Here is a 22,824-nt window from a genome sequence, read left to right as displayed (position 1 = left end):
GCACCATTTACTTTAGTAGTGCACTATTTACTTATTGTAATCACAACATCTGTGATGTGTGACACTTTGCATGCTCCGAGCAACAGCCATATGGACCTCTCTCTCATGAGAACGGTAGTAAACCTCCTTACTTTGAACGGACATTATCATAACAAATACTGAAAAGAAGCAATGGTGATAGACTGAGATATATTCTACTGCCACAGTGTAACCTCCGGCACGGAATTCTCAATCTCTTTTGCTCACATTCTGATAAATTATCCAGATGAGCAAAATGACATATTTAAAGAGTGATGGGAAGAAATGACCCTTGCTTGGGAGTGTTCAAGTGATCCATACTACTCTGTACTTTAGGGAGGTCAGCAAAAAAACCAGTCCTGGATCACCATTTATCTAACAATTACTGTACCTCAGATAGTCCCCTAGAAAGTTACTCTGCCGTACGTCTCTCTTCCATCAGTGGCTTATGTGGCACTAGGTCCTGCCTTAAAGTCAATTGAATTTCAATGTAAACCAAAAGGGAGAATCCTGACCTTGCAGGGTTGCAATAAAATATTGCAATCAGTTCTTCCTTGTGCATGATTTACAGCACTGCTTGCCATAAAATTTGTGGTTGCAGACACCATGCTGGGGAACCAGATGACACCAAGGGAAGAAATCCAGACAAGAGGGATCATCTGAAAGAGGGAAATCCAATCAATATGTGTAGCGTGTATTTCAGCAATTCTGCAAATTAGGCAGTACTTCAGTTTATTGATTTGTACACACTTGCCGATGATGTAAACACAAGGGATGATTCCAGTTAAAGAAGAAGGAGGCCTTGTGTACACTTCTTTTTTAGTACACCTCTACCTCAATCTAACGCTGTCCTCAGGAGCCAAAAAATCTTACCGCGTTATAGGTGAAACCACGTTATATCGAACTTGCTTTGATCCGCCGGAGTGCGCAGCCCTGCCCCCCCAGAGCACTGCTTTACCGCGTTATATCAGAATTTGTGTTATATCGGATCACGTTATATCGGGGTAGAGGTGTATCACTTTCTTTTTAATTTATTAGCTCTACTTTTGATGTAATACACTGGCATTATGAGAGGTAAATGAAATAGTTTATAACACAACACTTTAAAAATATCCTAGGGTGACATTCTTGGCCCACTGTAGTCAATGAGAGTTTCACCATTGGCTTTACTGAAGCCAAGATTTCATCCCTTATCACTATATTATTTTACAGATTATAACCACTGCAATAAAACCAACTATTTACACAAATGGGTCCACCTCTGAGCCCTATGCTAATGAATATTACTCTACCCTTTCTTTGATCTGCAGAGAAAATAGTTCAGGCTCTGAGAGTGTGTGTATGTACATACTCTACAGAAATAAATCTAAATGTTCAGACAACAAGCTCTGTATGTGTGTGCACAAAATTTCTTGTGTACATATGTGTACCCACATTTTACAGGTGCGGGGAGGAGGGTTCAGTTTCAATTATCTAAGCCTAAGTACACAGAAGGGTTAAAATTTGCATCCACAAAGCAAAATCTATGGTAAGGTCCCTACTTTTGAGACCCCAAGTTTGCATCTTCAAATAGGGAGACATCTAAATTCTGTCATTTATATTCATGTTTCATTCATTAAAATCTGAACAGGGGCCCCAATATAATAATCAAGCTCTTTATCAGATTATATGACACGGTAATTTAGGGTGGGACTTTTCAAAAATGCTTAACATTGGCCTTCCTCTGCTCCCACTTCAGTGGTGACATTCTTATTGACTTTAATGGGAGCAGAGTTAGGCCAACTTTGTGTGTGTTTGAAAATCCCACCTTTAATTAAAAAAAAAAAACAGACACTAAAATGCAGATGAATTTTTTGCTTCATTTATTTCTGTATATGATTCACACACATACAGCCCAGTGGGTTAACAAATATTTCATGGCCATCCCATTCTATGTGTTTGCAGTCGCTGCTTTATGCTTCTTTTAAAGTACATAGTGATGATTCATATGGATGATTTATAAACGAATTCAAAACGCATGAGAAGCATGAAGACTTTTAAGTGAGGTTTAGAAAAATTTATAGCTAAATTGAACTCTTAAATGAGCATGGGAAAACATTCCATTCTGCCTTCACAACTACTGTACACATGGTCAGTAAAGGGAATTTACAAGGATTCTTGCTCAAAAAATCTAGCTACTGTTGCCTGTGTTCTCAGATCAGCTACTAAAGGGGTGGCACAGAGAAAATGATCTCACTCTCAGACCATACAGACTCCCTCATATCTGTAACACCAGAGTTACACAGCCACACACCCCTCTGTTTTATTAGTTGCCACTTCCCTGTGTTGTCTTCTTTTTAAAGAAGGGTTAAGTGTTTTGTTTTGAAACCCCCTCAAAAGATGGCATGCATGAGACACATAATCTGACACGAGACGTCACTGTCTAATAAAATGCTTTTCCCCCCAATAACACATTGCAAGCAACATCACATAGTAACAGACTGGTGCTGGACAAACTGCACTCTGGGAAGTAGGTGGCACATACCTTGCTGCAGCATTTCCCCGCTAGAGACCAGCATTCAAATTCCAATTTGAATGTCAAGTAGGAAGGAGATGGTCCCAGCTTTGCATCTTTTGGCCCATTATCCACCATACCAAGACAAAACCACCACACAGTTTACCAAGTCTGACAGTGAATGCTCAAGAGAGGACTATGACTTGAGGGGGAAGGGCATTGCAAGTGATAACTGAGAGGCATATGCAGAATTATGAGTGGAAAGTTCTCACAGCATATTCTCCAACCCAGTCAGGCTCCTAAGTCACTTAGGGTAAATTTAAAAAAGTGATTGAGTCTCATTTTCAAAAGTGACCTAGGCACATGGGAGCATTCACAGTCAATGGAACATAACAGAACCCATGGCATGTAAGTCCCTTTTGAAGATGGGATTTAGGCACTGGAAAAGAATTACTTTTAGGACCTAATCCAGAGACTGTTGAAGTCAACGGAAAGACTCCCATTGCTTCCAGTTAGTATGGTCCCTCATTTTCATGAATGTCAATTTCTTTAAAAAATGCAGTTTTTCTTTTAAGATGCTCCAAGTATCTTGGATTTACTGGCTATATGTTACAGTACCTGTTGCTGTCTCTGGTAGAGTGATGAAAATGAGAAAAAATTGCTAGAGGGGAGACCCAAATTGTCTAGGAGAGCATGATAACGCTCCCTGAAATGTTTATTTCTTCTCCACGGTCTCTCCCTAATGGCTCACAGAGCTGGAGCTGTGCGGCTGTTAATTGAGAGTGATTTGCTTCCATGTGATTGCAGCACAGCTGGCCCCTTCTCCATGCGTGGGTTTGGATGGAGAGTTAGAGAGCAGTGGAGAGATAATTGATCTCCAGAGTCTGAAGAACCAGTTACCAAACAGGGGAAAGAGCTTCTACAGCTGTGGGGAGGGAGAGAAAGTGGCCAAGACCAAAATGAATAACAGATACCAGCCCAGACATGAAATATGGCTGGGGGGAGGCATGTTGGGGGGTGATGGGTTTGCTATACCATGACAGAAAGTGATTTAATAAATTCACAAAATAAATTCTGAAGCACAGCAGAACTTCCCAGAAGATTTGGAACTAACTTCTGAGTCTTTAGAATTGTTTAGTCACTTTTCAAACTCGTTCAGTTATTTACTTATCCCTGTTAGGCCTGATTCATCCATTTCTCCAACCCAGGCTAGTTGCAGCTGACTGATGAATCCTGAGGATGTACTTTGCACACCCCGCAAATAAAACAGTATTGATATTATTTCTGTATCTGTCTTGCTTCTTGGGCTCATACAATATTATGTTTCCCAAAGGCCTGGTGGCTGACATAGCAATGTGTTTTACAGATTTTCCACACACAGTGAGGCTTCAGGAGTCAATATGGATGAGAGAGAATATTGTCTGATGGTTAGAGCAGGAGACAGGGAGTAAGGATGCCTGTGTTCTTGTGCAAGTGCTGCTATGACCTTGCTCTAGGACCTGAAGAAAGTCAGCTATGACCTGGCTCTGGCTTTTGTTTTTTTAACCAGGGCACCACCTCTATTTTCAGCTCCTATCTGTAAAATGGGTATAATAATGCTAAAATTCCTTACCAGGGGTCTTTTGAGAATTGTTTGTAAAGTACTTTGGGATGCTGGGATGAATAGCACTGTAAGCTGGGCCTACAATGCATAACTGGGCCATAAGTGACAGCTACAGGAAAAACTTCAGGGTTGTACATATTGAGTCTTACTTTTGTTATCATGCATCATGGCTTGGGAGCCAAAGAGAGACAAATGAAAGAAAATTGAAGCTATGAGGCAGCAGCAAGAACAGTTTGCCACTGCTGTACAGAAAAGTCACTATTTTAACTTTATGCCAATGTCTCTATGGGATGCTCCCATCAACAGAATGCACTGTAAGAGGGTGGAAGTTAAGGTAATGAACAGAGCAGCCCGATCGTTACTTAACCAGAGACAGAGAAACAACTCAAACCTGAACTGCAAAAAAAAAAAAAAAGTACATATCCTTTATTATTCTTGCTTTTAAAAATATCTGTCCCCTCTTGAACATATCAGACCTAGAAGTTAGCCCCTTATGTCTGTTTGTGAAAAGAGAGGTGATGCACTTCTGAATTTAATATATTGCAGAGCGCAATGGTGATACTGAAAAATGTGGGATTTACACAGGAAGATATAACCCCACCCCACAGCTATTCCTGGCAAAGGTGATGTTTGTCAGGCTATACCAGGGGTCGGCAACGTTCGGCACGCGGCTCGCCAGGGTAAGCACCCTGGCGGGCCGGGCCAGTTTATTTACCTGCTGACGCGGCAGGTTCGGCCGATCGCAGCCCCCACTCACCGCGGTTCACCGTCCCGGGCCAATGGGGGCAGCGAGAAGCGGTGCGGGCGAGGGATGGGCTGGCCGCGGCTTCCTGCCACCCCCATTGGCCCGGGACGGCGAACCGTGGCCAGTGGGGGCCGCGATCGGCCAAACCTGCCACATCAGCAGGTAAATAAACTGGCCCGGCCCGCCAGGGTGCTTACCCTGGCGAGCCGCGTGCCAAACGTTGCCGACCCCTGGGCTATACAATTCCAAGCAATCAAACCCACCATTGAATGTAATTCACAACTCAGAGTTTGGTGTTTTACCTTTTTTCTCTGGAGCTGGGCAGAAGTTAGTATTGCAGGCTCTCGACACTGCTGGTTTCTGATGTGGCAGACACCCAGTTGCTGGTTGCCCCTGCCGGAGGCACTGCACGCTCCGGATTTGCACTCCCCCACCACACGTTACTGTACACTGCAGAAAAGGAAAGATGAGAAGCCACATTCTATAACACAGATGGTCTTCCAAGGCCCTCGAAAGTCAATGGAAAGACTGTCCAGGGCTTTGGATGAGGCCTACAAATTGTAAAGAGCCTAAGGGCCAAATTTTCAAAAGAGCTCAGCACCCACAGAGCCAGATTTTCAAGTGAGCTCAGCTCCCATTGAGCCACTAAAGCAAGTGCCAGATTTTCAAAAGAGCCCAGTATCCAACTTGCACTGAACACCTCTGAAAATCTGGTTCCTTATTTAGGGACCTACATGGGAGATGAGATTTTTAGAAAATCTAGCCCCAATTTTGGGTGCTGATCTATTTTGAAACTTGATTCTCTGGGCCGAGTTGTGCTGTCCCAACGCAGGTAAAATTCCCAGTGAAGCCATAATTGTGGAAATATCTGGGGAAAAAACAAGTATTTTCAAGAAGATCTCTGAAGTATTATAAAGTGAGTGAGTCTTTCACTTGCATGTGCTTCATGAAAAGATGTGATGGGTATCATCTGATTACAACTGTCAGGCATACATTGTTGCAAGTATACAACAAGTATACTATGTTAAACGAATGTGTGTCTCATAGATATGTGACTCATAAAGTAGATAAGTTCCAGAAATACAGAAGCTTGTTTGCAAGAATGTAGAAACAAATACAGGCTGATCCAGTAAATAATCATAGTATTTAAGGAATCCAGACAATCTGTGCAGATGCTCTAATACATTGAGAATATAGATATAGTTCATCTACAGTGCACTTTCAAGAAGAATGGAAAGATGGAATTTGGAAATGGCATAGAATGTAGTGCAGCTGCAGCACATATAAGAACTTAAGAATGGCCATACTGGGTCAGACCATAGGTCTATCTAGCCCAGTATCCTGTCTTCCAACAGTGACCAACGCCAGATGCTTTACAGGGAATGAACAGAATGGGTAATCATCAAGTGATCCATCCCCTATAGCCCATTCCCAGCTTCTGGCAGAGGCTAGGGACACCACAAGTAACAGGTGAGATTCTTTAATTTTAGCATAAAGGAACTAGCTACACTAAAATGCAGGAATATGGAACCAGCTACATCATACCAAAATATCGGCATGGTCCAAGATTTTTTATGGAATATTGCCAGAAGCTAAGACTGGATAACAGGATGGATCACTTGATAATTGCCCTGTTCTTTTCATTCCCTCTGAAGCATCTGACGCTGGCCACTGTTGAAAGACAGGATACTGGGCTAGATGGGCCATTAGTCTGACCCAGCATGGCCATTCTTATGCTCTTATGACTATATGCAGAAGACACCTGTGGGCTATCAACATTAAGATGCAACAGTCCCATTATGGCCGATTATACTATGTTCTAGCCCTCTCTTTGGAATGGCTGCATAACTCTGCATGGTCTGCTTGTGCAGTTTCCCTGGGCATTACCCATGATTCAGAAGGTGTTTCACCAAACACCCATGCTGCCTGCGAACTGGCTTCATCATGCCCCAGTGGACTTTTTGGACTGACTGCCCTACATACCAGCCATTCCCACCCACTGGTTACATCATGCCCTATTACCATGTTAGCCGAATGGGGCTGCATGGATGTAATGGAGAACAGAATTTGGCCTGATATTTCTAACTCTGACATTAGCTAACTACAATGTGTGGTTGTGTTCAAAGAGGACTGAACTGGGAGGGTTATTGGTCTGGTCATTCAGGGTATATTCACCCACATGGTGAATGTGAGGTTCTCCATTCCACAGTGACCAATAGTGGGAGAACAATGTTAAATCTACCACACAGAAGGGACTGTACACTCCCTACTGACTCCATGAATGCCAAAAGAGAAAGTGCCATTGGGAATGGAGAGCACTGACGTGGGAGGGAAAGGAGTAACCTTCTCCAAATAACCCAGGCTGACTTTTTTTCTCATACCTGCTGCCAGGGTGAGGAGTACCATCCGGACACCATGCGGTATAACCTCTGCAATGGACAAATTCCTCTGTTACATGCTTCTTCTAGTTCTATGTTTGGTTTCTTTATGTTCCGACATCTTCGCTGAGGGAAAGTGATCCATTTTCCATGGATGCTTTTCTCGCTGCACTTCATTTCCCGCTTTTTAATACCTGGGCCACAGGAGGCTGAGCACTAAAAAAAATGAAGTGCGTGCTTTTAAAATAATACATTGCCGTAAATTAATATCAGTTCCACTAAAGCCTGGACAAACTTTTGTGGAATATGAATGCATCGTGGAAAATAAAAACATAAAGATTATGGGAAAATGTTTCTATACTAGTATGAATTCTGCCATCTTGGAAACCACTGTGAAGCCGGGGGAGTCTGGCATAAAAACTGACAGCAGGATACAGCCAAGTGTTTTGAGACATGAAGACGTAAATTTTCAAAATTGACTTTGAGTGCCTCAATCTTTAGACGCCCAAATGGAAACACCTTAAAGGGAAGGAAGGTGCCCTAACACGTTCTGAAGATCAGGTCTCTCCAGATGTTTTAAGTAGGGCATCTAAAAAGTAAGGTGCTACAAATTACTAGTCATTTTTTAAAATGTAGACAATATTAGTTACAGGCAAAGCTCTTATAAATGATCCAGAGTTTGTATTTTCATCAGATCATGACCCTTACTGAATCCATAGCATGTTTTTTTCTCTCATACACTCCGTGCATGCTAGTGTTTCAGTACTCTTTTATGAGCTCTGCAGAGAGCAAGACGGTCATTCAGATTGCGGTACTGTACCTCACTCCAAGAAGAAACCACCCACTGGAGCCGATCGTTTTTGGGACATCGTCCTAGTACACAGGTCTGTTGGGATTCTGGCTTGGGATCTCTGCTGCACATACTTTCTGGTAAGATTTTCAGCTTGGAAGGGCTGGTGCTTTTGCAGTGGACATCCCGTTTCTTAATGCCTCTCCCACAGGTCTTGGAACACTTTGGCAGAAAGAAATATTCATTTGTGTTTGGGGCACTTAAAATTGACATTTTTGTATTTACAGCAGAACACAGAAGCCATAATGAATCTTATCTGTAGCCACTGCTGTTAACTTAAACCTGTAATTCTGTTATGAAAAATGTAATGTAATAAACATACTTCTGTGGCACTTTTCATTTTTCAAACCTGGAGTTAAACATTTTATTGTGTAGCCTTAACTAACCCTCACAGCTCTCCAGTAAGGAAGATAAGCATTCTCTGTCCTATACATGGGGAACTGAAGCAGAGAGAGAGATTCTCTCAGCCCTTGGCAACACAAAGGGGCTGAAAACTGGCCCTAACTACCCATCTGAGAATCCCCCCTGTGAAAGGAGCTCTCAGCAAGTGTAAAGCTACACTAGCAGGTTCCTATGTTACCCGAACCCACCCTGGCATAGAGGATGGGAGGAGGTAGATGGCAGCTGTACTCTTCCAATTCTCAATTAGTGTTTGGGCCCTTGAGGGCCACAGCCAGCTGCTCCAATTTATGCTAGGGCCAGCGCTAGCCAAAGCCACAAAGCAAGTTATTTTGCAAAGCCATGACTGGAACTTGGGACATTTTGGCTGTGGTTAGAAAACATTATAAATATTGAGTTATTCTTATTTTTTTGTTTGTTACTATGTTGATTTAAAATCTAAAATATGCTTTTTGTGGCTGAAACAAAATGGACCAACTGAATATATTCTAGAGCAGAAATTGCAGAATTGTGAAAGCCCTGAGATAACTGCAGATTTCCTACCATCCTGTACTTGCTTTGTTTGTTACTTTTTTACCAGAGTTCATTGGGTTAGTAATATGCATGTAAAAGCCTGTGGACTGTGCTACCAAAGTGCATATTAGACTATGGACATTTTTAAAACATTCTAACCAAACTCAGTGCGCAGAAACCTGTGGTCGCTGAAAAGCTTGGATTTGTGGTCTTCCCATAAACTGAACTGCGTTCTCCCTATCTGTCTGTGAAGAGATTTGACATTGTGAGGGATACACTTTTATTTATTTATTTATTTAGAGTTTGCAACATGATAGACGGAGGCTGAGCTTTTCAGAGAGACCTAAAGAAGTTATGTGCCCAACTGCCATTATATTTTGATAGGAGTTTTGCCTAATTTTCTTAAGTGTCTTTGGAAATCCCAAACCAAAACAGCAAATTCACAGATGTATAGCAAAGGGGGAAAGATTGGGTTTTTCTTTTTGCTTCTGTATGATGTAAAAGAAAATCTGAAAGGTTCTCAAGCCCTGCCCACCCCTCCCCCTCGCCCCAAAGAAAAGCTATTTTTATATTTGTTTTTAACATTAAAAATTCAGGTCCTGAATAACCTTGATGACTGCATGGACTAGTGAGATGACAACACCAAAGCCAAAAGTAAAAGATGAATAAGTGAGAAGGGAAAGGTCCCACTGTTAAACACTCTTCGATTTTTTTTATCTTTGTTGATAACTGTTTAGCGTCAATAACTAATGAATACTGTGGACAAAGGAAGTCTTTGTTAAAAACTGAACACCCCAAACCTTCATTAAGATATCAGAGATACATCCTGTAAGACTCCCAGCTGGTGGTGGTATTGGGGACTAGAATTGACACTTTTATTTCTAAGAAAAAGATGCAGAAACAAACCATTTACAAAATAGTTCTACAAATACAAAACCTTTTAACATGTCTTTTGATGTTTGATACCTTTGTGGTTATAAATATTGTCCTTCGGTCTCAGGACCAAAGCTAAATAAAGTTTTAAACATAATTGTCTTTAGCTTATTCAAAGGGAGAAGAGCATTATTATTTTTAAAATTAAGATAAATTACAAGTTTACAGTATATTTGTCCTGTCTCCCAGTTGGGATGCCTGGATGTTAAGAGATTGAAAAGGGTAAAAAGATGGGACTGAACACAGTGGAGTTACATAAGCATAAAACCAGAGTACTGCAGCGTAAATCAGACCCAATATCTTTATATCTATCTGAAAAGCCAAATGGATCCAACTTTGCAGTATCATTCAGAAGAGCCACTACATTTAACCATTGGCTCATTTGATCTTGCATAATTACAGTTTCTGGCAGTTTCCAATCCAGTGTCACCAACTTGTATGATAACTGGTGTTTTTTCTTAAAGAACCGGTTGCTGGAGCTGCATGAATATATGAGGAGCTCAGCTTTCATTTTTTTAATAAAGAAAGTTTCTAGCCTCATGGTTTCAGAGAAAAGCATGAAAAGGTGATATCCATATACCTTAGTCTCAGAAACCTCTATCATATATCTTGCCAATTAGGGAATCGTGTATCTGTGGACCAATTTCCTTCTCAACTCATTGCAGGGACTCAATTTAAGTCCTGTCGGATGATATTTTATTTCCTTTATTTTTGTTTGTGTAACTGCAAACGTTGATAGTGTTGAAAACATTGTCCATATTCTTTAAAAATTTAGCCATAATATCTGATTTCATAACCTCCTGCAACAGTGAATTCCAGAGATTTGCCTATACACTGAAAAACAAATAGTAATTCCTTTTGACTGTTTTAATACTGCAGCCCACTGAGTAGCTTTGTTCTTCTTGTGCAATGTGATAGGATAATGAGAAGTTCTGTTCTCCTCAAAAGGCATTATGTCCTCTGTGACAGTGACCACCTAGATCCAGTCCTCTCTAACTCTCACAAAGAGTACTAGAATTAAAAAACAGTAGTTTTTACAACAGATTTATATCACTCTTGTAGCTCATTAAATGAAGACAGAAGAACTTAAAATGGACTTTGCTTCTTTTGACATAGATCCACAGTATCAGTTCTCGCAGCAGTTCATTTACCCTTAAATTAACATTCACTATGTGCCAGCACCAGCAACATTGCAAAAATAGCAGAAATGAGTTTTTAACTTCAGAGTGTTCATGCTTTTCATACATTTCTGAAAAAGGGTGTGTACACACAGAAATGTGCCTGGGGGCCCATTGCTACTGACTTATGCCACTAATAGTAATTTACTGCACTACTAAATTACTTACTTGGAATGGGCCACACTAACAAAAGTAAATATGTGATTACTACATGTATCATTGAGTAAAACATAACTTCATCTGCCCGCATTTCAAAAATGTGTATGTGCACTCATGTGCCATTCTAACCCCATTCTTTTTCCGTTAGTGGTACCTCTGTTGATATTTCTCCTCTGAGAAATGTTAATATTGCTGTATGAATTAATGTCAGAAAGGGGTGGGGGGCAGGGGCTAGGACTGTAAGGAAACCAGAGTCTTGTCCTTCAGAAAACCAGAGAATCCTGTGGCTGTGTTTGTGTGTACTAGGAAGCTCCTCCTTTTCTCTCTGTTGATTGAGGGACAAATCCCAAATTAGGGTAGGCAGATGCAAGTCCATGCATCCACTTATACCAGCCATGCTTTTTCTTTTAGTAAGGTCGCTATCTAAAAACAAATTAGATTGTCCTTATTATTTTCCTACACAGACCTTCCAAAGTAGGCAGGATACAACTATGTGAAGAAAACTATTCTGTACACGTTCATTCCAGCTACCTCTGTCACTGGACTCAGTACCAATATTTCTATTATTCTGGCAAAAGGAAACATTCTGACTATTTCTCTAAATTACCTGAGACCACAGTCCAGGGCTCCATTCAGGTGGGCAGTCTTGGGCATTACATATCTGTACTTGGGCTGGAGTGCTGACTGGACAAAGAGAATGTGCTACCACCTCTTCCTTTTGAAAAGTCTTCTTCTGGACACATTGAATTGGGCGACTTTGTTGCCCTCCACCACAAGACTTGCTGCATACACTCCATTCACCTGTCGACCAGCTTACAGGAGAGAATGAATTTATTTCTTACAAACACATGTCTTATAATGCACCCTGTACAATCAGTATAGCAAGGACTAAGTTCAAATGCAAAATCCAATCTATTCAATCCATTTGACTGGTGTTGCTGTTAGATAATTTGACAAGATTCCTGTGCAAGACTCATGCAATCTATCTGCAAAGAACATTTTGAAATGCAACAAGAATAAATCTCGTAGCCCTTGCTCAGGAAAAACTTCCAGTAATTATTATTTTTATTTGCAGTGTGGCAACGCCCTAAGGTTCAATCAGGATTAAGGATCCTAGTGTGCTAGACACTGTACAACCACATGGAGAGACACATTCCCTGCCCCAAAAGTGTTTAATCTAATATGAAACAAGACACAACATGTGAGTGCAACAAACAGAAGGAGAGAGGAGAGGAACAAAGGGCACGCTAAATTCTCATGCTGTTACACAGGTGGATATTGTGGAACTTGGTGGGTTCAAGCCATGTTCTGTTTTAGTTGATGGTGAGACTTCCAGCAGGAGCAGCCCGAGAGAGGGACAAGTTATGGTAGAGTAAAACAGGTCAGATGTGACCAGGTAGAGATATTAGTTGAAGGCTTGTGAGCAAATGAGAGACTGGAAAGAGAAGAGGAGGCCAAGGACAAAACCTTGTGAAACCCTAAAGAAGTGTAGGAAAAGAAAGAGAGGACCTACCAAAACAGACTCTGAAGGAGAAGCCAGTATGGCAGAAGGAGAACACTAAGGACCAAATTTTCAAAAACTGTTTTGCAGATGCTCAGCCTCTATGCATGCAACCCCCAATGTATAAAGACATGGAAGATATATGCACATGGACCTACATATATTCTTGGTGCTGCCCAATTCTAGTCTTCCTCTCAATTGTTATCTTGTCTTTGCTTTGGATAATAAATCTGTTTACAAAGTTCTGTGGATCTTTAAAATAAAGCAAGAAAGAAATGGCTTGCTAAATTCAACAACCCTGTCATTAGAGTTCAGAGGATTTAGACGATGTCCTGAGACAAGTTACTTTTGGCAGCTTAACCAGCAAGATTCTCTGAAATCTAAATAAAACTGTATCAAATTAACCGGCTGACTACTACTGGGCAAATATATCCTCCAATCACTCGACAAGGTCCACTGATGCATATTGTCACTAAAAATCACACAGGGTCCTCAGATGTATTGCTGAACTGCACAGTCGGGGTTCACGTTTGAAAATGAGTAATATTCTTTGTAGTACAGTAGCACCTAGAGTGCAGAGCCCCATTGTGCTAGGTGTACGACATATAGCAAAGACACAGTCCCTGTCCCAAAGAGCTCACAATCTACATGAAAGACTATAGATAGCAAGTGGATGCAATAAACAGATGGAGGGAGCACAAGGAAACATATAAACAAATCCTCTGCCTATGGGAGAACCATGAACTGATCCAATCAAATTAATGAGTCTTCAAAACCTTCTCCCAATATCAAGCACTGAATTTAAACTGAATCTTTTAAAACAGGTATTCTCATACTTTTTCATTATATGAACCATGGAGATTGTCCCTTTTAATTCACAACTGCATGGGCCACCAACTCTCCCATGCACTATCACAGCACAAGCCCTAAGGCAACCAAAGCAGCTGCTTATATCAAACAGAAAGTATTTGAATTCTTGTAACTATGTGGAAGTTGAGCACCATATCACTGGACTGTATTTCAGATCTGCGTGAAATCAAAATTAATTTGCATGTTTAAAAATGCGTGACACCTCCCTTGGAAGATTTCCTCTGGGAAAAGAAGAATTCCTGAATCACAATCCAGATTTTTAGGTACCAAAAGCTACGGGAAGTTTAAAGCTACCAAATCTAAGGACAAAGGAATTTTAACACACACGTCATGCACCTTAGACATTCCATACAATTTCAGGACTGTGGTGGTCTGCTGCTGTTGGACTAAATATGGAAACAGATATGGAAAGCTTGGAAGGCTTTTCTAAGGAAGCAATAAAGAAACATGGAGGTTGCCTTTTAACTCTCTCTAGTGGGAATCTGAAAAACCTGAGACTTTCATCCTGCTTAACAACCTGCTTTCACTCAGCCTGGTTTTCTCTCTGCTTTTTGACAATAGCATTGTCAGGAAATAAATGTTTGTTTTTTTCAAATTGGGAAAATAATATAACACTTATTTCAAGTAAATCTGGTCAATACTAGGTTTCAAGAACTGTCTTCTCCTTTGTAGCCTACCTTGAAACATATGCTTCTGGAAAAGTCCTGGTTCTAATCAATTCTATATGTTTTAATTAGTTATACTAATGGTACTAATCAGTTTGATAGGTAAACCAGCCAAAAAGAAATAGTTAGTTTTAAAAGCTTACGTACAGTAGTTGTTTAGAAAATCTACCTTTTCATATGGAAGAGTGCAATAAACCTGCTTTATGCCCTCTTGTAAACTGCCATTTTCCAAGAGACTCTTGAAACATAGCCAAGATAATCGTCCATTAGTTCAAATAAGCTCAATAATTATGACTAGATTTGGCAGCCCTTTACTCCAATCATAATAGTATGCAATTCTGATGCCTTTGTGTATTCTTACCACATGAACTGAGTAGTAATTTTATTCCTTCTCATATTAATGAGTCTTTGTCCTCATTCTTAAGCATATTCTCACCAGCAACCACGCACCGCACCATAACAACTCTAACTCAGGAACCAACCCATGCAACAAACCTCGATGCCAACTCTGCCCACATATCTACACCAGCAGCACTATCACAGGACCTAACCAGATCAGCTACAACATCACCGGCTCATTCACCTCCACGTCCACCAATGTTATATATGCCATCATGTGCCAGCAATGCCCCTCTGCTATGTACATTGGCCAAACTGGACAGTCACTACGCAAGAGGATAAATGGACACAAGTCAGATATCAGGAATGGCAATATACAAAAACCTGTAGGAGAACACTTTAACCTCCCTGGCCACACAATAGCAGATGTTAAGGTAGCCATCTTACAGCAAAAAAACTTCAGGACCAGACTCCAAAGAGAAACTGCTGAGCTCCAGTTCATTTGCAAATTTGACACCATCAGATCAGGATTAAACAAAGACTGTGAATGGCTATCCAACTACAGAAGCAGTTTCTCCTCCCTTGGTGTTCACACCTCTACTGCTAGCAGAGTACCTCACCCTCCCTGATTGAACTAACCTCGTTATCTCCACACTGATTTATACCTGCCTCTGGAGATTTCCATTACTTGCATCTGAAGAAGTGAGGTTCTTACCCACGAAAGCTTATGCTCCCAATACTTCTGTTAGTCTTAAAGGTGCCACAGGACCCTCTGTTGCTTTTTACAGATTCAGACTAACACGGCTACCCCTCTGATACTTTGTCCTCATTGTGCAGTAAAGATTTGTCCTTGAACCTTAAAGTTTTGTCTTCTTTTTTTATGATGTCATGTCAATATCATATTGACTTAAATGATAAGTAAGACACATTTGTCTTTCTCTCTTGCCTATTATGCCTACCAAATTTATATATGTTTTATTTGCTGCTTACCACTTATTATTCTTTGATTTCTCAATGTCATGTATTACTGTAAATATCTGGGCATTTACAGCATGAGTGGATTGGAAGCTATTGCACACTGTAACATTATGGACTACATCCTTAAATGATATAATCTCCACTGAGTTCAAGGGAGCTATTTTCACCAGCTGAAGATATGGCCCTATACAATCTTAAACTACTGAATCTGAGAATATCAATTTAATGTAGCATGGACGAATGATGCTGTATGTCAAAAATGTTTTTTATTCACCATTAATTCTTATTAGCAGTATGTATGATATACTAGCTTCAAAGGACATGGAAAGCTCCCATTAATAGTAAGGCAGTTGCATACGTGGCCCTGTTGCATGATTAAAATAAATGTTATATTTTAGAAACATTATATGAAGACAATGCCAAGTCAAAATGAAGGCATTTATAAATAACTAAAAAAAACTGCTGGAAACATCAGAGATTGTTTTTTCCGTCTATAAGAAATTGAGTCCATTGGATAAAAATACATTTGGCAGAAGATAAGTCACATACAAACAGATTTTGTTTGGTTAGGAAGATTACTTAAAATTAGTATTCAGACAATAGTGTGGCTAAAGGCAACCCAAAGAAACTGCTGAAGCAGGCATATGGGGCTCTCACGTGATACGCTACCGCTATTTAAACCTTATCTCTATTTTTTGTGCCTCTACTGTATAATTTGCCATTTGGATTTAATGTCCTGTGTTATAATTTTAAAATTTTGCAGGAAATTTCAAACGATTACTGGACCACTTTTAAGGGTGTTAAATGTATTACAAACTATAGACTTTAACTAAAACAAGGCCATTCCACAGTGCAAAACTTTTTGACTTATCCCACCAACATATTCCTGGATGGGGAAACAAATCCCATTAAATTTCACTAAATGTGCTGAGTTCATATAACAATCATGGCTGTGGTGGGTTCAGCCAATTAGCGGGATATACAGTTCTATGTGCCTATCAGAAAGTATGGCAAACACAAACACACAGTAACGCTACAGGAATAAATAACACTTACTATGCTGGGCAGGGATTAGCATTGCATAGTTTTGTTTCAGTTAAAGGCTTTGTCCTTGGGCCACAAAAGGAGGAATTAACTCGTGTACGATGATCTTGTAAACAAATAGCTTTTGCTGTAATGTGCCCTAAGGAGATATCAAAAAGAAATACAATACAATAAATTGTTACATTTTCTCCTTATATTTAGGGTATTAGTGTAGAAGGTTAAATAACATAGACCAGACTCATCCCTAGTACAATTCCACGGATGTCAATGGGTGGGGCCAATTTGGCCACTTGTATTAATGTTAATTCACTTTTCTGCAATATAGGTGTGACGGCTGCCACTGAAGTCAGATATAACATTTTTATGACAAACAGTGTATTGGCAGAATTTAAAACCACAGGTGGATCTCTGCAAAATGTAAGACTCAAACACCAAGCCCCTCTTTGAGTTCCATCTACCTGCAGAAACAAGCAGAGAAAATTTCTTAGAGCTTTTCTCGAGTATTTAGAAACTGTCCATCAAACCCTTTTGTCAACTTTTTATTCTACCTTTACAGCTATCTTTACATTCTTTGAGGCTGCTGTTCCTGGTGCATATCTACTTTGAACCATATTTGTTGGAAAAAGTCAATTGGGAACTTTCCCTATCAGTTCAACATATTAAGAGTTAATCATAGGAAAACTGCATTTGTCTGAACCCAAACCATTTGGAACTTCAGGGCCTTCTGAATTGATGAAGCAATTCTGACACACACTCTGGTAAATGTGCAAAACAGCTGTATGCTCTTGATTGCAAGTGAATTTATTCTGAGCCAAAGTCTTCTCACCCTACTTCACACAAATAATCCCATTGAAACTTTCTGTGGAACATATACTAGGCTCATTCCATATACAGATAGTCCATTGATTTTGGGGCTGCAAATGGTTTAAGAGCATTCCATAGATTTACTTTTCTACTTTGTAACTTACTTCACATACAGTCTGTGGGCACAACAAAGAGAAATCTGGGAAATACAGAGGCATTTGTGGCTACTGCTATCTATTTTTTAAATAGAGATTTTACCTGTATGCTACTCTCCGGGGGGCAGATTCTGATACCCTTACTCATGCTGAATAGCACCTTACTCCATGAGTAGTTCCACTGATTTGGTGGTAAATATGTCAATGAAACTTACAAAATATTTACATGAGCCTCGCTTAGATTTTCTTTCTACGTGTTCTCCCATGCCTATTGCCTGTCTCCACTCTTCGTCCCAGAATTAGGTTTAATGACAGAATTTCCAGGATTTAGAAAAAATAAATAAATGTATAATAAAATGTTTCCTGGAAAACAAGAGAAAAAGTTTATCATTCAGCTACATGGACTTTCAGAGATAGACTCTGATGAACTCAGCTATTTGGGATTAAATTTACACATGCTCTATATTGCCTCCTGAACATGATGCTTTAGACCTTTACAAAGCTACAGAGATTTGGAGTGGAGTGTGTTTTAAAAAGGAATGAAAGAAAGTAAGGATGGGATGTAGGAGAGCTACCTACCCCCGCCACAGGAAGCTGAGCAGTCTGACTGCACTGTCACCCAGGAGTAGCTATGTCTTTTGGCAGATGTCTTGTTCTCACTGATGATCTTGGGGAATGTGTATTCCCAAGCAATACCTGGATTTTTGCCTTGTAACAGGATCTAAAGAGTTTAGGGGGGAAAAAGAGGGGAATTAAAAATATGCAAATTCTGGAAGACCTAAGGTAGCTGAGAACGTTTAAAGATGTCTATATGGAGTATTTTTATACATGTTACATTTCTGAAAGAGTATTCAGAACTAACTCCTGCGGATACAATGCACCTTTGTAACACTGAAATGTCCTGGTTCCAAACCTTGGCGGAGATGGCACTTCATGTAACAGGGAACACAGTGGAATAGTGCATGCAATGTGGGCCATGATTCAACACCCTTGGAAGTCAATGGAAAGAGCCCATTGAGTTCAGTGGGAGTTAGATCAGGTTCAGGAAGTGGAAATAGCATCTGCTAGTATGAGGTGACACCAAGAGCACCATGACAAATATTTTTCTCAGTATGGTCTTGCCCCACATGTTCTTTGGCTACTCAGAATAAATGCCTCTTTAAAACATGGATCCCTGAATCCACTGGGGCTCTGTACGGGTACTGGACTTTTCTTGTGGTGATTCAGCTGCTTGCTTGAAGCCACAGGCTCTGATGCTGGGTGAAACTCAATGTCCTGTGGTATGCAGGAGGTTCAGCTCGCTGATCCTTTCCAGCATTGAACTCCAATTCAGCAAGGCATTTAAGTCCTATTGCTTCCATGCTAAATACCTTGCTGAAATAGAGTCTGAGTGAGTGAAGGAGGAATGTGGGTGAGGGTTGGAGTCGATGGGGTTGAAGATGTCTCTCTTGCTTCTGGATCCTGGGGACACAAAATAGCTATTTTGCCGCTAAACAGGTACTCCTGCATGCTTATAGTCACACAGTAAATCCACAGCAAATGCAGTTGCTGGTGAGAAGTCTGTGGGGCAGAGGGTGATTGAAGTCAATGGAGCTATGACAATTACACCAGCCAAGGATCTGCCCAAGTATGTCTAAGATGGGGAAGTCTGTATCGCTCCCTTGTGCATTGGCATATCGCCCATCCTATTTTTGGTCTAAGACCTGGCCCACAGTAGACATTTTATAGAAAACATGTCTTTTGATTATAATAATGCAGTGGCCACTTCATTCAGGTGGTCTCCTCAATGTGTGTTTTCACTATATTTAATATATTACTGGTGAATTGCATTGCACCTTTCATGGGAACAACTTCGTAAAATTTACTGCAGTCATTCCAACAACAACAAAAATTACAAGCTTCATAAAAGCCTGACACATATTTGAACTCAAATTTGAATTGAAGCAGAAATTTCCATTTTATAACATTTCTTTTAGATAGGGGAGTTTTGGCAGCTAAAATACACTAATATCCATGTTCAATAGAAACTGTCTCTCGCATGTAATACTTCTAAAATTACACTCGCATGTAATACTTCTAAAATTACAGTGTTCTATTAAGTTTTATTCCTTGAACAACATGGCCACTACAAAGATATAGAACAGGTGCAGTTAACTTCACTTCCTAACCACAGTTTTTGATAAGCATTACAGTTTAAAATAGGATTCCAGTCTATGTTAATAACTTACTTCAGGGACATTAGTAAAATATGGTGGGCTGTCAGTATCACCAAATGTCTGCACAAGTAGATCTATGTAGGTAGAAGTCGTTGCTAAACAGAGGGGTTTCAAAAACCAGCAGCAAACTTTTATTTTATCTTTTTATGATCAAGAGCAACATAATAAAGTTTTTTAAAGGAAGACAAGGGATTTAAACTATTCTGAAAATGTATATATTGGAAAAAAGAAATGACCCATGACAGTGAAAAATTTAGAAGGAATGTACACGAACTTCAGTGCAATAACGTTGAACATATGAAGGATCTGGACAGAGTGCTATTTACATCTGCAGGAAAAAAAAATGGATGATATATTTTCCATTGCTACTAGCCAGATATTTTATTTCGGTCTGTGAATCTTGATATTGATCCAAACTGGGAATATAGGAGTTCAGGTCTGTAACAGGCAAAATATGTTCATCCAGCAGAATAATAGCATACTCTGGTTTATTGCAAGATTCAGATACAAAACACCTAATACTCAGTTGAGTTTAAGTTTGGGTATTTTATGTGAAACCAGTGGTGGAAACAACATATGGCTATGAGTCTGATTCATGACAACACTAAGATACGTTTTGTATGCATGTGTGTAATAGTATTTAAAGTAATTATCCATTGTCACATTTTAAAGAATAGTCAATATTAATGTTTATAGTATATATATATATATGAAGATAGAATCAAGTGTCACCTCGTAATAATACTCAGAAAAACTACGTTATTCAGGCTGCAAAGTCAAACACTCAAAAGTTAGGAAATACTAGAATTAAGGTTGTCTGTGTAACCTTAATTTGGCCTTTCTGTGCATATATATTATGAGACAGTCTTTAATTACATGATCACATACTATTTGTCCACAGGACCCCTGCCTTTTTTGGTGCACACAACGGGTGATGATTGCTTTATGAGCCACTATTTTATATTTAGTTTTATCCTCGTTGTTTAATGTGTGGCTCCATGCCTTATTTACTGCACAGTGATCAAACCATGCTCAGAAGGCAGAACTATTCATTTTGTCATCGACTTTTCTGTAGCTATAGCATGTGAGTGCTTCACAAACATTAAATAATTTTCTCAACACCCCAGTAAAATCACAGGGTGGTATCATCCCCATTTTACTGATAGGAATCTGATGCACAGAGAGATTTAAGTCAAAAATGTCCATTGATTTTTGGTGCCCGATGTGAGACACCTAGGACCTGATTTTTTCATTGTAGGTATCATAGAGCACTTTATATGTTGAAAGCACAATTCCAATTGACTTCAGTTGCAGCGGAGAGAGATCAGCCACATGGTCTCAAGCTGGACTTTCATAAAATGAGAAACACATCATTAGTGGCCACCTGTGAAATGTTTGGTGTAAGTGACTTGCCCAGCATCACACAGTAACTCTGTGGCACAGGCAGGGATAGAATCCAATTCTCCAGGGCAGCATTCTACTGCCTTTAATGTGAGACCATCCCTTTTCTTCCTACACTGCCCTGCTTCATTCACTACACACCTTCCAGCTTCTGTAACAAATAAAGCAGGAGTCTTACAGACAACACGTTCCTTCACGGTACAGCCCTATTCTGTCCCCAGAGCAGGTCCATTCTGTGCACTCAATGAGGCAGGGGTCCTTTCAAAAGATAGCATATAATCATATAATTAAAGACTGTATCATAATGCACATGCACGGGGTGGGTGCAGGAGGGAAAAATTAGTGTTGCAACCTTATTTCTGGCATTTCCTAATTTTCAAGTGCTTGACTTTGCAACCTTAATAACGCTATTGTAATGTGTCGATGTGTATAATTTGCTAGGTTTTTAAAAAAGCAAACTGAATAAACTGAAATTCTATCATGTAGCATCATATTGACACCTGCACGAGCCACCAGCAGGGTTGGAACCTTTAGATCCACCACAAAGATCCTTGTCACCTCAGCTACCAGAGTATAGTAGGTTGCGAATTGCTATGTAGACCAGCTCTACAGAGGGATGAGAGACACAGCTTTTCCAGTGGTTTTCTCAAATATTTGCTGACAGCAGAGGAATTGAGATGCAGGGATCTTGGGTTCCATTCCAGCCTCTGCAAGGGAGTGTGCTCTAGTGGGCCCATTTATCCCAAGCTTGACCCCTTCAGCCATCCCCTCCAACCTGTCACTGTCCCAGTCCTGTCTCTTTCCCACCTCTGGCTCCTCATCCCAGTCACATTCTCCTCACTTGGCCAGTGCCCAGGGCTGGCTCCAGGCACCAGCATTCCAAGCAGATGCTTGGGGCGGCAATCTGCAAGGGGCGGCAGTCCGTGTGTTTTTGCAGCCCCAAGCAGCGCGCCGAATTGCCGCCGCGGACAGCGGGGGCAGTCTATGTGTCCTTAGGGCGGCACGCGCGTTTCTGCGGCGGCGGCAATTCGGCGGCAGCTTCTATGTTCAGCTGCCTGCAGCGGCAATTCGGCGGCTTCTGTCTTCCGGCTGAAGACAGAAGCTGCCGCCGAATTGCCGCTGCTGCGGAAACGCGCGTGCCGCCCTAATGGCACACAGACTGCCCCCACCGGCCGCGGTGGCAATTCGGAGCGCTGCTTGGGGCAGCAAAAACAGTAGAGCCGGCCCTGCCAGTGCCAGTCTCCACTCCTCAGGCTTCTCATTCCAGTCCCAGTTCCCCCTGCCCTGCTGGCTTCTTGTCCCCAGTCTTGATGCTCAACCACTCCCAGTTCTCCCCTCCAGGCTCCTTATTCAATCTCTTTTGCCCCCAAACCTCCAGTTGCCCTCACCCATGTTCTCCATTCTCACTGACTCCCAGTCCCAGTCTCCTTGCCCAGGAAGCCCCAGTCTACTCCCCACCCCAACTCCTATGTCCAATTTCACGCTCTTGTCAACCTCCAGTTGCAGTCTCCCTCCCGTTCACCCAGACTCCCTGACTCAATCTACTTCCCTCACCACTCCAGGTCTGAATCTTGTCCCATC

The 22,824-nt window shown here is 40.8% G+C and overlaps 1 protein-coding gene across 2 annotated transcripts in view; it reads right to left on the bottom strand.

Moving 5' to 3' along the window:
• Window positions 1–561: 561 nt before the first annotated feature.
• Window positions 562–22,824, bottom strand: part of ADAMTS18 (ADAM metallopeptidase with thrombospondin type 1 motif 18) — a 102,998-nt gene continuing 80,735 nt past the window's right edge. For both annotated transcript variants that reach the window (XM_065416525.1, XM_065416526.1), the window contains 7 exons: window positions 18,206–18,347; window positions 16,680–16,806; window positions 11,878–12,082; window positions 8,059–8,250; window positions 7,242–7,454; window positions 5,163–5,310; window positions 562–677 (listed from right to left, as the gene is read on the bottom strand). In XM_065416525.1, coding sequence (XP_065272597.1) covers window positions 562–677; window positions 5,163–5,310; window positions 7,242–7,454; window positions 8,059–8,250; window positions 11,878–12,082; window positions 16,680–16,806; window positions 18,206–18,347 — 1,143 coding nt within the window. The remainder of the gene's footprint in view (window positions 678–5,162; window positions 5,311–7,241; window positions 7,455–8,058; window positions 8,251–11,877; window positions 12,083–16,679; window positions 16,807–18,205; window positions 18,348–22,824) is intronic.

This window comes from Emys orbicularis, chromosome 14 (genome assembly GCF_028017835.1).
Source record: "Emys orbicularis isolate rEmyOrb1 chromosome 14, rEmyOrb1.hap1, whole genome shotgun sequence".
In the NCBI taxonomy this organism is placed as follows: Eukaryota; Metazoa; Chordata; order Testudines; family Emydidae; genus Emys; species Emys orbicularis.
This window is presented reverse-complemented; position numbering and strand designations above follow the sequence as displayed.